At 43.1% G+C, this 15,509-nt stretch overlaps 2 protein-coding genes across 5 annotated transcripts in view; both read left to right on the forward strand.

Annotated features, from left to right (window-relative positions):
• Nucleotides 1–12,277, forward strand: part of fbxo21 (F-box protein 21) — a 27,655-nt gene extending 15,378 nt beyond the window's left edge. For 2 of the 4 annotated variants that reach the window (XM_088336981.1, XM_088336984.1), the window contains one exon: nt 2,099–2,342. In XM_088336981.1, coding sequence (XP_088193107.1) covers nt 2,099–2,280 — 182 coding nt within the window. In that variant the 3' untranslated portion in view covers nt 2,281–2,342. Of the gene's footprint in view, nt 1–2,098; nt 2,343–6,670; nt 7,117–12,141 lie in introns of those variants that run through there. The other 2 variants (XM_088336982.1, XM_088336983.1) reach the window with 2 other exon arrangements.
• On the forward strand, nt 8,298–14,568 carry LOC148366522 (uncharacterized). The gene is made up of 2 exons (XM_088336985.1): nt 8,298–8,540; nt 12,142–14,568. The coding sequence occupies exons 1-2, from the start codon at nt 8,384–8,386 to the stop codon at nt 13,368–13,370; spliced, it is 1,386 nt and encodes a 461-aa protein (XP_088193111.1). The 5' UTR covers nt 8,298–8,383; the 3' UTR covers nt 13,371–14,568.
• Nucleotides 14,569–15,509: the final 941 nt, after the last annotated feature.

Raw genomic sequence — 15,509 nt, forward strand, 5'->3', positions numbered from 1 at the left:
TCAAACCTGGTGTGATAGCTTGTTAAAGTATAAAGCAGCCCCTGCCTCTGCAAAATCAGCCCATTTTTCCAAGGTGATTGCGGCACAAAAGAATAACCCCAAGTCATAATAGTATGTAGTTTGCAATAGTTTTTAATCTGTGCAGCCCTTTGAGACTCTGTGATTGAGGGTGTCACAAATAAACATGACTTGACTTTGTTTTTACAACGGTTTTCGCACCTTTGCGTGTGTTCGTGTGTTAAGGCCTATTCAATGAAAGCTGACAACCTGTTAAGATGGAAATCTGCCCAAGCAAGTCCCCAAACGAGTGTTTAAATGGCAAGCGTCTCAATTTTAGTGTCTGTGGTCCATTAGCAATAAATTCTTTGTTTTTACAATGCATTTTGCGTGTGTTAAGGCCTCTTCAATGAAGGTTGACAACTTGTTAAGCTGTAAATCTGCACACACGGACCAAGACGACACACCGGTGTCTCGCTCCCTTTCACGTGAACGCAAACTCCGATTTTCTTTCGCTGCTCTTCCGATAGGACGAGCATCGCCATCGTAGTTTGTATCATGTGTTTATTAAGAAATATTGACGAACGTCATTAAAACAAAAAAGCCATCTTTGTCTTTATAATGAGTTTATTAAGATATATTCCAGCTAAGACCCCGTAGACGCTAAACGCTATTCTGTTGACGAGTTTAAATCGCATTTATCGTGGGCAAGTAGTCGCCTTATTAGAAAGAATGTATATTGTGCCTATGTAATTTAAGCATATGCACACATATTACACATTAATAATACTACGACGTACTATTTTGTTATTTAAATGTTTTTAGCTAAAAATATATATCCTGTTTGGTGAGTTTTCAGAGTACAGCGGAACCTGGGTTCTCGAGCATAATCCGTTCCAGAACCCTGTTCGAAAACCGATGTGTTCGATCACCGAAATCATTTTTCCCATTAAAAATAATGTCAATCGTTTTAATCGTTTGCGTTATCGTCATCTTCCGTACGAAAGATGACGCTAACATGAACGTGTCAAAATTTAAAAAAAAAGGATAAAGAAAAGAATTATGAATAGGAATTCTTACCTTTGTGTTGGTCAGCAGAAGGCGCAGGTGGACGGTGGGGAGAGGATCAGACGCTCGCACACCTCCTTCATATTTTGCTATTATTTCTTTCTTAAATGCAATAGTTGTACGCACTACTTTTCTTTTTTCACCTGTATCAACTTTGATGCTTGCACTGACTTTCTTCGGAGGCATAATAAGGGGCTGAAAGACCCGTACGCCGCTCAGCATGGCACCCTAGCGTACGCACTCACGCATTACCGGCGTTCAAACTCTTATTTTTTGACCAAAAAGCGAAGCAAGAATTTCTCGAAATTTTTGCTCGGACTCCGATTGGTTCGAACTGAGAGGCGTTCGAAAACCCAGGTTCCACTGTACCCCGAGCATTTTACTGTATTACACAACTACTTGAATTGACAAGGTATTTTTGACGACGGATCGCAGCTCAAAGCGCTGTGTTAAAATCTTGAATTTACGGTACGTGAATGCCTTGATGAACACGCATGTCAAAATACAGATACCCATCATAAAAAAATAATAATGAGGTCCAAACACTTCGATACATAAATCATTTGAAAATATACAAAACTCAGTTTTGAACATGTTGCAAAAGAGAAGAAGGAAACTTCATGGCTAAAAAGGGGGCGTCTCAAACTGGCAGCCCGGGGGCCCATCGAGCCTTCAGGAAGCTGGTTTGATTGCCCTCAATTCTTAGATTCCGCAGCTGACGAGCGCAAAACTATAAAATAGCTTAGTAGCCCACCAAGTTGCCTAAAGATAAAGTAAGCAACTGGATGATTGTTCTTCAATGTGCACATTTGCAAATCAATTCCCAAAAATGTCTATATTTTTGGCATTAAATCACGATCGTTCGGATAGTATTTGCGGTATTTTTATCGATACTACGGCCGAAGATCACAAAAAAGGTCAAGGACCCGTCGGAAGCCCACCAAGGTGCCTTTTTCCAGTGTGCCGGTCAGTATCCTATTGGAAGTGACGTCTTTTCACAAAAATGTCACCTGCGCTTTTGTTTTTATCCCAGAGAACCTGGAACCCCACCCGGTCCCCCTGGAGATGCTGCACCCGGAGGTGGGCCGATACTTCTGCGAGTTTGCTCTCACGCACTACGTGGCCAACGAGGAGCTCCGAGCGCAATATCCGGACGACTCTGAGCGCACCGAGGAGGTGGCCAGACAACTCTACGTCAGCCTGACCACACCTTGAGACCGCGGCACCCAGAAGACCAGACTTTATTAGGTACACCTGCGCTGTCCTCGTACTTTTCGAGATGATTTTACGGTAAAACTATTACTAATAACCATACGCTGCCAACAATAATCACATTTAACGTTCCTGTCAAATTGGCCTCGAATCCCGATCCAAGAGGTACCCAAAGTCCATTCTATGCTGTTCTTGGAGAATACGGAGGCTTTGTGTCTCTTTTGTAAGGACACACACTCTCAACGGTTTGTCCCTATCACTGCGAGTGCTACTAACATTGAGTCAGCCGAGTTGGAACACACAGAAATAGAAGGTTTTTATTCCCACCCGATTTTTTTTATATACAAATGCCTGCAGAAGAGTGTAGCATAGGCTTCTCGGATAGAAAACAGCTGGGACAATAGCTCTAGGCCTTACCTGGTCCTAGGTCGTACTTGATCCGTCTCTGAAGAACAAAACAATGTATTTTACTGATTGTTGTAAATGTAGGTCTAGGCGTCTCCAAAAGTGGCCATTTGGAGACGACCGGATTACAGTACTAAAACCTCTACAACCGTTGATTTTACTTTGGCCAGATTTTAGACATTTTGCAAGAATTGTAAATGTTTGACTTCTCTTTGCTGAAGTCACTCACTGATTGTGCACACTTGCGTTTGATAATCGCGCGTAAAAATGGATCCCGGGTCGCATTTACTCACGTATATTTTTGGCTCTGATTTGAATACGCATCGTAAAATTGCAAACGTTCGTGTCGGACGTTTGACTGGCTAACCAATGAGTCGATCCTCATTTGATTCAGTTCCTACTCGTTAAAGATATTCGGAGCTAAAGGAGACCATGTTTGTTTTATCAATACAGGCCGCTGTTGACTGTGGAAAATAAGCCTGCAATTGGCCAATTTTTATTATTTTTAAAGGGGAAGGGTGGAGCGAAACGAACCTATTACGAGAAGGCTCGTCAAACGTTGCAAATATGCATTTAGGCGGATTTGTTGTCATCATTTGGCATTTGCGTTTGTTTTGGAGGAAATATTTTGGATTCACTTGACTCTCGTGAATGTAACCTCACCATATTAGTGAGTAGAATATCACAGCACTTTAGGGTGAGGATTACCGGCTTTATAGATTTTGGTTATATTGTTTCAGATTAATGGTGATGATTGTGTGATGGGTCCATTTTGAAATCAGATCTAAAATTCGTTGACTCTAAGTATTCCAATAATATGTGGCATGAGGGATTTCATTGACCGGTGAAATCATGAAAAAATGATCAACAGTCTGACGGTCCGCTGTACCTTTAAGGGATTTCTTTAATCACGTTTTTCAAAAATTGCATCAGTAGTGAAGAGGAAAGCTGTTTTCTTCCCGTACGCGTTTGTTTATATCTAGGTTGTAAGACAGTAGGTCGTTCAAGACAAAAGCTGTAAGATGAGCAGTTATCCTAAACATTTTTATCACAGAATATTCTGGGCACAAATCAGCGACAGAACAGACACTCTAAATATTGATAAGTGAAAAGACTGATGACTATCTCTTTCATGCGGCAAACTGAAAACTTAAGAGACACTAAGAGGACACCCAGGTGTCCCTAATAAAGTGATTCGGGTGTGTCGTGTCCAATCGAGATCGTCGAGTGTGACTGGAAGCGAAACGGAAACACTGCTGTCAATCATCTTTCCACAACGACAAAAAGCTGTTTGCCAAATGATGTTTTTCATGCACATTTCTATCTGTAAATCCCACCCCATATAAAAAAAGGAATAAAAACCTGGAAAAAACAAGAGAGGCGTTGTCGGTCTGCTAATTAAAAAAAAAAAAAAAAAACTTTTTTTTTTTTTTCCTCCTTCCCATTTGCGATTTTTAGGTACATGCGTTATCACAAAGTAAGCAACTGAAGGGTTTTTCTTAAGCGTGCACACTCATTTTAATATGAAGTCAGTATCGTTCGGACAGGTATTGCAGTATTTTTTTGTATTCCGTTGCTAAAGATCACAAAAAGTTTTTGGGGGTAAAAAACATTCCTCAAGTCCAAAAGATGTAAAATGCAGTATACCAACCAGTCTCCCCTTTCTATTGAATCAAACGATTCATGATTGTTATTTTTTTTACTTTATTTTTTTTATTTTACTTTAGTATTTCTACAGTATTTTTGATTTTGTTTGGAACGTTGAATAAAAACAAAGCATTCCTTAAACGTGCAAGAAAAGGTTCTTCTTGGCCGGCAAAACGATTCTCTTTTCGGGGCTGGAGAAAATGGCATGTTTGCGAGGGGGAGCTGAAGGAAATTCTCTTACGGGAACGAAAGGACTAAACGATAAACCTGGTGTCAATTCTTCATCCTTTAGATGAGTTTATGACACGATTTCATCGAGTGTCTAAAGAAAATATTCCTGCCCGGCAACACGACGGCGAATCGTTTGTTGCGCTGGCTTCGGGTGAAACCAAATATGAGGTGGGGGGGGTAGAGAGAGCGCACGCTCCTGGATCTTTCCCCCCCCTTCGAGAAAGAACCGATCTCTGGAGCAAACGCCAGCATCTTCCCGTCCTGGGCCCAGGGGAGCCGCTACATAGTTGCCCCCCTCGGATACCTTAGCCCCTTCGTAGACAAACCTGGTCTTCTGGTGGTTTACCCGCTTGTCTTCCAAGGAGGACGCAAGAGTCTTTGGGATCACATTGTAAACTCATTTTAACTCGGGGGCCACACGATAGAACAGACATTCTCTCGGGGGCCGGACCGGTGGATTGAGAAAGAAAAAGAGAAAGAAATAGGAGAAAGAGAGGGAGAGAACAAGAGAGTGTGTGGGACAAGTACGAGAGAAAAAAAAAATAGAGAGAAACAAAGAGAGAGAACGTAAGAAGCCGAGATAAAAAGGGAAATCGTGAGAGAGGGCGAAAGAAATCCAAAGAGAAATAGAAAGAGAGAAGGGTAAAGCAAGAGAGATAGAAAAAGAGAGAAAAGGAAAAAAAGGAAGAGAGCGCAAAAGAAGGTAAAAAAATAGAGAGAGAAAGAGTTAAAGAGGCAGGAGTGAAGGAGAGAGATGGAGAGTGAGAGAAAAAGGAGGAAGAGAGAGAGAGACGACGACGGCGTCTTTGTTGGAGGCACCTGGCTTTGGCAAAATCAAGTGGCTACAATTCAACCTGCAGCTTGTTTTTCTCTTGCGCTTCTCTGAGTGTTGTCTCGTGGGCCGGATTCAATCCCTTAGCGGGTCTGATTTGGCCCGCGGGCCGCCTGTTCGACACCTGTGCTCTAAAGCGTTGGTAAAGGTTAACGGGTGTCGGGTCAGTCACCGGAGGCGTGTCGATGCTTTTCAAAATAGACTTCTACAATCGAGTGAATAAATGGTAAAAAAAAAAGAATGGTAAATGGTCTGCATTTATATAGCAATGAAGAGCTCCCAAACGGCTTTACAATGTGCTTCACACTTACCCGTTCACACACACACACAAACTCACACACCAATAGCGGCCATGCCGACTTGCTTATTGGGGGCATTAGGGATTCAGTGTCTTGCCCAAGGACACTTGGACATATAGCACGGAGTAACCGGGAATCGAACCTGCGATCTCTTGATCCCAAGACGAGCGCTCTACCTCCTGAGCCCTAAAAGGCGAATAAAAATAGGCACAATTTCATTTGGATACACGTCGTGAAATAACGCCTCACACCCATTTGCAAATCATGAACCTTTTGATGACACTTTTGGGGTTGAAATCTTTTTTACGCTGGTGTTTTGAAGGTAAGGAAAATGTTCGAATGTTGGGTGAAGTCTTGGAATTTGTTGCCATTTTTCTTGGCAATCTCACACGATGGACTTTGCAAGAATTGAAGAAGAAAATGAAATAAGTGCGTAAAACAGGCCCGTTTTGGTGCCTTGTCTAAGTTGTGAAGCATGACAGCCCTCTACTGGTCGCCAACAAGAAGAGAGCTCTATTTAGAAAACTGGCTCTTTTGGCTCGCCGAAATTTTTATGTGAACAAAGTTTTGCCGATAAAATGTAGCCGAATTATCTCTGGTTTTTATCATCGTCTTTTTCGCCGTTCTGCACCGGAAAAAGCTTTGAACGAGACCCGGCAATCATAATCTCGAACTTTACGTGATCTCATTCCTTCGAAAGCAGCAGACGAATAAGAGTGCTACATATGACTATGTTAAAGAACACTAGAAAATTTGTAATAATCACATGTAAACATGAAACAACAATAAAGTAGAGTGAAAATCGAATGTTATTGTTGTCTTTTCAAATAATAATCATAATAATCGCGTCGAAAAAAAATCTGATATCTGCAACTTAACATGGATGACAAAAATGCTTGAATGATTCAAATGCTTGAAATAGGTGCCATGTTTTTGTTTTAAATGATATGTTATCTTACTTACTTACTTATTGCTCCAGCGAAGGTCGGGGGGTCCCGTCCCTGTGCGTTGAGCCGACCAGATGAACCAGGTTTTTCCAATGCTGGCGGTCTTGTGCCAGCTGTTCTGCATCCTCTACGGCAACTCCGTGTTGTTGGAGGTCGCCCGCAACGACGTCGAGCCATCGCGTGCGGGGTTTCCCTCGTGGTCGTCTCCAGCCTGCGGCCTTTGGGTCAAACCGGAGAACGGCTCGTGTCGGATGGTCTGGTGGTAGACGAAGGACATGGCCAAACCGGCGGGTGCGGCGTTGTGCGACCCAGGAAGATGCTCGGGGCTGGCACGTGCGGGCTCTGAGCTCTTTATTGGAGACTCGCTGGGGCCACCTGATGTTCTCGATGGTTCTGAGAGCCCTGCTATCAAAACCGTCGATTCTTGTGGCCAGGGTGTCGTTCAATAATAATAAAATGTTTGCACCAAATTATTTAGTATTTGGTCATGTTTTGCAGGGCATCCCTTAAAATATATGAGAGAGAAAATATTCCGGGCAGCACGGCGGCGCAGTGGTTAGCGCTTGTGCGGCACGGTTCATGTCACGGGAACCTGTCGTGGGTTCAAATCCAGCTCCAGACATCCTGTGCGGAGTTTGTATGTTCTCCCCGTGCTTGCGTGGGTTTCCTCCCACGTTCCAAAAACATGCATTTCAGGTAAATTGGCCGGTCCAAATTGTCCCTAGGTGTGAATGAGCGAATGAGTTGTCTGTCCCTGTGTGCCCTGCGATTGGCTGGCAACCAGTTCAGGGTGTCCCCTGCCCACTGCCCGGAGATGGCTGGGATGGGCTCCAGCCCCCCGCGACCCTAATAAGGATAAGCGGTACGGCTGATGAGATGAGATGAGAAAATATTCCCAGATATAGATGAAAATGTGTAAAATCCAAGCAGAATGGCAGAATTGATGTAATGAAATGAAATGATCTGCATTTTTGCATTTGAAATGAAACGATCTGCATTTCTATAGCGCTTTTCAAGTCAATGACTTCCCAAAGCGCTTTACATTGTGCTTCACATTTCCCAATAGCGGCCATGATCTGTGCAGCCATGTAAGGCTGCTAACCTGCTTATTGGGGGTATTGGGGTTTCAGTGTCTTACCCAAGGACACTTCGGCATGTAACACGGACGAGCCGGGATTCGAACTGGGATCCCTTAATCCTAAAACGATCGCTCTACCTCCTGATGTCCTTTCATAGGAGCCAATTGGAAAAAAAGGATCGAAGATCATTAATAGGAACAGCAAAATAGCGCTGGCAGCATGATGGTAACTTTATTTTAGTCATCAACGGAAAAAAGTTTTATTGATGGACAAAATAATTTGATGTTAGCGGTAGTACAGTGAAGGTCGTTGAAAAATTGGCGCGAAAGGTGCTTGAAAAGTGCTTGCATTTGGCCACGAAAAGGTGTACCAACTTTGTGGAAAGTGGAAAATGTCTGGCCACCCCTAGGAAAAGGGGACCGCTCAAAAGTTCTCCCGAGGGGAAATCTTGGGACTTATTTGAGCGGTGCTGAGAACCTGAAATGCCAGACTGCATGGGTACGACCTCCACTCGTGAACACAAGGTGGCAGCAAAGAATTCATTCTTAAATGTAAAAGCAGAGAAGAATAAGGCGGAAGTGGGCACTTTTTGATGAATTTTGCTCCAAAGCAGCACGACGGGGACCAAATAACGCTCATTATCTGCTCTTTTTTTTGCACGCTAAAATGTTAAAGGAGTTGGTAAGGGAGCGCCTCCTCGCTGCAGCCGAGGACATTTTTGGACTTTTCGAAGAAAGGATCGTCTCGTACGAGGAGGAAATTGACCGACAAAGACGACAACTTGAAGCGCTGTGCAAGACTCAAGTGGCGATCCGGCTCCAAGGTCTGCTCGCAAATGTCCGACTCTGAATCCTTCAGGATTTGCTCTCCCGTTTCAATGAATTCACCCTTTACCGTTCTTGTCAAATTGGCCCGAGATCCCGATCTCAGACGTACCCCAAGTCCATCGAATGCTGTTCTTGAACAGATGAGAGATTTGTACCTCTTTTGAGAGGTAACACTCTTAAGTTTTCTCCAAAACTGGTATCGTCACTGCAAGTGCTGCAAACATTGAGTCATCTGAATTGTGGAGCACACAGAAATCGAAGGTTCTTATTCTCGCCTTACAATCAAATGTCTGCAAGAGTCTAGCGTGACCATCTTAGCTGGAAAACAATAGCTTGAAGCCTTACCCGGTACCGTATCAAAATTTTGATCGCGTTCTGAAAAACAAAACATTGTATTTATGGAACTGCGGTGTAGCCGTCCCACCAAGGATCCCCGTTCAGGCTGGACTGGACGATGAGGCTTTTATTCCAGTTGCTGCTATGAGCGACACAACATACACGCACCGTGTGGTTAGCACCTCCGCTGGTTCTCGACATTGTTGGCAGCGCGCTGAAGACTGCTAACAATATCAAACAAATAATTTTCTTTTCAGTTGACATACAATACAGTTCAGAAAATCAACCATTACAATCATTTTAACAAGATACTTTTAACAAATGATAGGATAGCGGTTTTAACTTACAATGAATTCAACTCGACATATTTTTTAATCTGAATTATAACCAACATCATCCTTTTTATATATTTGTGAAAACATAAATAATTACAATAACGAGTAAAAACGGGAACAATTTAGATAGATAGATACTTTATTCATCCCGGTAAGAAAATTCACTTTCTGTAATGAGCGACACAACATACACACACGCACCATGTGGTTAGCACCTCCGCTGGTTCTCAACATCTTTGAGGGTAATTAGCATATCAGTAGAGTACATTGTACAGTAAAACTAACGTGTACAGCAAAACTAACGTGAACATTAGCTTTTCTGCTGGTTTTGATCTCTATAAAGGGAATTAACATTTTAGCACAACAGAAACAAAACAAAAATAAATCCAAACAGCTGGACAACATCAATTACATTACTGTGTATGTCGCAAGTTTTGTCAGTTGTGGTTTTAATGTTGTCAACAAACTTTTTGCGGAGCACCAAAAAATCGTGGCTTACTGTTAGCAGCGCGCTGGAGACTGCTAACAATTTCCGCCTTCCAGTCATTAAATCAGAAGCTAAACTAAACCTTGCTCCATACCAGCAGGTGGCACTGTTGGACTTGTCATTGCAGGACACTACATAAACTATACGTACACATTTCAGCAGTAATTTCAACAAAACAAAAGTTATCATTACACCCGTTACATACAGGTATATACATATATTGGGGCGGCAGTAGCTCAGGAGGTAGAGCGCTCGTCTTGGGATCAAGGGATCTCAGTTCGAATCCCGGCTCGTCCGTGTTACGTGTCGAAGTGTCCTTGGGTAAGACACTGAACCCCTAATACCCCCAATAAGCACGTTAGCGCCTCACATGGCTGCACGGCCGCTATTGGGAAATGTGAAGCACATTGTAAAGCGCTTTGGGAAGTCATTGACTTGAAAAGCGCTATAGAAATGCAGATCATTTCATTTCATATACATATTTTTCCAAGGGTAGGACTAGGCGTTTCCAAAACCTGTTTACAGCTATAAAACCTCTGCAACTGTGGATTTTACCTCGGCCAATTTCTGTAAATGTTTGATTTCTCTTTCCGGGTGATGTTGATGGACTGTAGAACACTTGCGCAGTTGTTGCACCCGGTCTTTCTCCTGAATGCTTGCGTCCTACCACCTGCCTGGGCTCTTGGGTCATTTTCGATGAATCATTTCAAATCTTGGATGGTTTTATCGTCGTACGGGCCTTACTGATGTACTCTTCAAGTTTTCTCAGATGCCTCCCGCTGCATGGGACAGTAGTGGTACGGTTTTAATTTCATCCGTGTGGGCTCTGAGTGGGGGAAGCGCCGGCCAGAGTCCATTTGCTGGCCACCTACCACCCACTTTGGAGCACGGACGATGACCTCCATTGTCATTGCGAATGCCATGGGTAAGATGGTGCATCCTGCCACGAGGCTTACCTCCAAACACTGCCAGGTGGTGGTAAAGTCAGAGGCGGTGCAGAAGAACGGTACGTCCTGGAAGTAGGAAGTTCAAGGCTGACCACAAGAGTTCACGAGGCACCGAGACAAAGGCATTGGCAAGGTCAAGGAAGACGACGTGGAGACCCTTCCTCTCTGCCATTTGGATTTGGTACCAGACCATGTTGGAAAGTTCTAAACACACAGATACTCCTCGATATTCCTACCTCCTGTACAGATGTACTCATTTCTTAGCAGATACTTGCCTATTCTCTGTGCGATGACACTAAAGGAGAGTTTGCCTTCAACGTTTAGTTGGAAGATGAGACGGAACCGGCCCAAGTTTTGCGTTTTCCTCTCCTTGACACCACATTTTTGGTATCTTCTTTCATACTGTTTCCACGAGCCTCCAGAGAAACCTCAGGATGTCCGATGCATTCTTGTGAGCCTTGTATGGGACTCCTTTGGCCCATGGGCTGATGCAGATTTTGATCCTGTCAATGTGTCAATCATCATTTACGACGACTTACATACTACTGGATAAAGATATTTGGAGCTAAAAGAGGCGATACCCGTTTTAACAATAGGCTAATGCGGGCTAATGCGGGCTAATGCGGGCTGTGGACCGTAAAAAAAGCCAGCTATTGGCCGAGAGCCGCGTCAATCTGACCTTTTCAGAGGCTAACGGCAAAATTGGAAAGAATTTTCCGAGTCTATTTGTTTGTGAAACAGACGGATTGCGACAAGGATCGATGCAGAAATGCTATTAGGCGGATCTGTCGGCATGATGGTGTGGTTTGAAGTCAGTATTTTACACAGTAGGATTCCCTGGACAGTCCTGGATTCAACGAGTCCATGTTAGCAGAATATCATCTCATGAACTGACGACCCAGCAGATGTATTAGTGAGCTATCCCAGCTTGATAGTTTTCGGGTATCCTGTTTCACACTGATGGTGATGTTTCTTTGATGAGTATCTTTTGTAATGGTCATCGTATCGTAAATCCCAAGAATTGAAGCTTTCTAGTGGAAATGATAAAAGTCCAGAACCAATACGAAGAACGTAGTTCACTCGGAGGTGACCTCTTCGTCGGCATCAACCTCCATCTCAGTCTCCTCCTCAGGGTAAAGTCTGTGGCATGACCGATGTCAGTGACCGGTGATATCGTGAAGACACGACTTTGCTTGTCAACCGTCATGCTGGCGGGCCGTCGGAACGTTAAAGGGTTAATAACCTGAGTGTGTTTAAACATGAGCCAAAATTCCTTTCTCCTATGAAAGTTCGGGTTTGCTTCAGGCTTGATCTCTCAAATCAGATGAATTGGTCAGACTGAGGCTGCTTGGGGCTTTAACACCTGCAGGCCCGGCTTAGGACAAGCGAAACCATATCCATGTGTGCTTTAGTGCTTTTTTTCTTTTTTGTAAAAGCTTGTATCAAACAACCACCGGTTTGATGAGCGAAACCTGAACATTGTGTCTTTCAGATATCCGTCCCCTTCTAAATCGCCAGGGTGAAGGTCCTCCGGAAGATCTATGTCGGAGCTTGGAGCGGAAGAAGCCTCAGCTGCCCCCCGTCAAAGTAGAAGAACAAGAGCTTCAGCTTCCTCGCGTTAAAACCGAAAAAGAGGAGTGGGATGTCTGCCCTATCAAGAGTGCGGGCGAAGAGGAAGACCCTGCCGAGTGCCCCCAACGGCTCCAGGATGAAAGTGGCAGAAGGTCCGAAGGACCCCCACCAGATGAAGACTTGGCTCCCCTGTCAGACAGCGATGACGCAGACAGCAGCGCACATTGCAAACAAGACTCCCGACAGCTGGAAAGTTCCAAAAAGAGAAGCGGTTCCGGCGAAGAAACCGTGGACTGCTCGGTTTGCGGTGAAAGCTTTGTGAATTTTCGGAATCCTAAAGAGAAGGACGAAGCCCACTGCTGCGGGGTTTGTCGTAAACGTCTGGCCCAACGTTGCTCCGTTTGCGGAAAGGCGTTTCCTGGCAAGTCTCATTTGATCGCACACATGAGGAAACATACAAAGGAGAAACCTTTCTCTTGCTCAGTGTGCCGAAAGGCATTTTCTAACAAAAGTATTTGGATTCTACACATGAGGACGCACACAGGAGAAAACCCCTTTTCTTGCTCTCTTTGCAATAAAGCGTTTTCTGGCAAAGATCTTTTGAGCAAACACATGAGAACGCACACGAAGGAAAAAATCTTTTCTTGTTCGGTTTGCAGCAAAGCGTTTTCTCGTCAGCCCTGTTTGACCAGACACATGAGAGCGCACACGGGGGAAAAACCCTTTTCCTGCCCTGTGTGCAAAGCGGCATTTTCTCAAAAGTGTAATTTAATCAAACACATGAGAAGGCACACGGGGGAAAAACCCTTTTCTTGCTCCGTTTGCAGAAAAGCATTTCCTGAAAAATCCGATATGACCAGACACATGAGAATGCACACGGGGGAAAAACAGTTTCCTTGCTCATTTTGCAGTCAAGCTTTCACATACAAAAGAGATATGGAAGCACACATGATAACACACGCAGAGGACAATCCCTATCGGTGCTTCATTTGTGGGGACATTGTCACTCAAACGTTAAATTTGGTCCGACACATAAGAGCTCACAAAGGGGAACGTTCTTTAAAGTGTTTAGATTGTGGTCAAGATTTGACGAATCATTCTGATATGTTCCAACATTTGAAAGTACACATACTACAGAGGAAGGCCTGAGTAGTCCTATCTGGAGGAAATATTCTTCAAGTTTTGAAAATGTTGTCTGTTGTGGCCGCTTTGTAGACGTGAGATGAGGAATCCTGCCACCTCGAGGATACCGACGACATGTCAGGTGTTGGAATACTGAAATGTGTGTACAGTATATGGAGATTTACAGTCACAACTTCATCACATTATTATTTCAATCAAGTTCACGATTTGGCGGTAACTACCGAGACGTCTCCATATATCTGAAAACAATGATTTACGTCTAGACATATTCATGTATTTGTTCATCGAGTTGTTATACAGAAATGATGTTGTTCTTAGTGGTGTTCTGATTTACTGTCGGAGGAGTCTTGCCTTTAGTCTTAGCGGACCACCAGCCGGATGAAGTACGGACAAAGAACTGGTGTGAAATCAGAATCTGTGCAATTTTCCACTGACACGCTTTAAACCTATGATGTTTTTTTGGTTTTGGGATCCAACGACGGAGGAATACCTCCATTTTGTGATGTGTTACTGAATAGGTGTTGGACAAATCTAGTTCGTTTTATGACTACTATTAATAATAGTAATATTATGAGAAACGTCTGAAATTCTTCAAATTCACTGCGCTCACTTATTTATGCCACAGAAGGTTACTCTAGAAGTTACAAGTCTGTATCTCGAACAGAGTCTATTTAAGCAGGGGAGTCGGATTTTGGCATGTAAAATCCACCCCCGCCCCTAACTATCAAATAAAAACTCTGAATAACCCCAAAATTCACTGTGCTGACTTATTTATGCCGCAGAAAGTTACTCTAAAAGACACAAGTCTGTATCTCAAACAGGGTTCATTTTAGCAGGGGAGTCGGATTTTGGCAAAAATAAATTTGACTTGACAAGTTCTATGTGTTAATGTGTAAATAGTTGTATTTTTGTTACAATCTTGTGAAACATTGAAAAGAACAAACTGGAAGAAAACAAGAATGTATCCTTTTGCATTTGAAGAAACTTGTCCTCTGGTCTTATTTTGGGACACAATAGTTTACACAGTGATAATGTGGAATGATGCTAATAGGGAGGAGTCAAGTCACCAATAATCAAGCACACCACATACAACACAGGCTACAACTTATCCTACTTTTTTTTTTTTTAATAAATCAAATATTATACGATACACTCTTTAGGTATGCTATTAGGTTGGCTTGGCAGGAAGCACTACACAATATATATATATGACCCTCTCCATAAATAGATAACACATTAGGCTCTCTACATGGGACTTAGGTGCACTTAAACTGTAATAAAAATCTATGTGGTTCAATTTAAGAATTGAAGTTCAATTGCTGCCTTAAAAAAGCTCCTGAAAATATTCTAGGAGACAGTAGTGGCAAGCGCCCTCTTCTATGCGGCAGCGTGTCGGGGAGGCAGCGTCAAGAAGAAGGATGCCTCTCGTCTCAATAAACTGGCGAGGAAAGCGAGCTCTCTTGTGGGCACAGAGCCGGACGGCCTGACAACAGTAGCCGAGAGAGGGGCACTGAAAAATCTGCGGTCCATCGTGGACAATTCATCGCATCCACTACATAGCATTATATCCAGACGGAAGAGCAGCTTCAGCGACAGACTGCTGTCACAGTCTTGTACAACGGACAGACTGAAGAGATCTTTTCTTCCTCATGCCATGAGGCTCTTTAACTCCACCCGGCAGAGTAAAGGCCCACATTAAACTACACCTCCTACATTGCATATTACCGTACTTTTATTGCAGTGTGTATTTTATGTAGCACTATTTAAATACTCTATACAACACGCTACAGTGGTTATTAGCACGTCACAATGGGTATTTGTATATTGTATTCTTTTTGCCTCATTATTGTATTGTTCTCAGCGAAGGGATGCTGCTGGAAATGTGAATTTCCCTGCGAGGATGAATAAACTATCTATCTATCTAAAAAATATGAGTAAACACAACTGAAAGATAAGCTTTGTTCCCACACACAAGGTTCAGTCAAACAAGTTGTTCAATTCATGATCATTTGTTGTTTAAACTTGACACTGAGTCAAAACAACTCACGTTACATTATTCATTTAAGAAAAGTTGCTTTATCTTGTTGAACAAACAAACAATTTAATATTATTTCAACTCGAAATTTGGATTTTAGATAACTTTTA

This window comes from Urocampus carinirostris, chromosome 5 (genome assembly GCF_059441175.1).
Source record: "Urocampus carinirostris isolate Australia breed hairy pipefish chromosome 5, RoL_Ucar_1.0, whole genome shotgun sequence".
Taxonomy (NCBI): domain Eukaryota; kingdom Metazoa; phylum Chordata; class Actinopteri; order Syngnathiformes; family Syngnathidae; genus Urocampus; species Urocampus carinirostris.

Excerpts from the sequence above, each read along its gene's own strand:
- LOC148366522 (XM_088336985.1), top strand. The coding sequence starts at position 8,384 with ATGTTAAAGGAGTTGGTAAGGGAGCGCCTCCTCGCTGCAGCCGAGGAC. Across the intron at positions 8,541-12,141 it reads AGTGGCGATCCGGCTCCAAG|ATATCCGTCCCCTTCTAAAT; the intron begins GTCTGCTCGCAA and ends TGTGTCTTTCAG.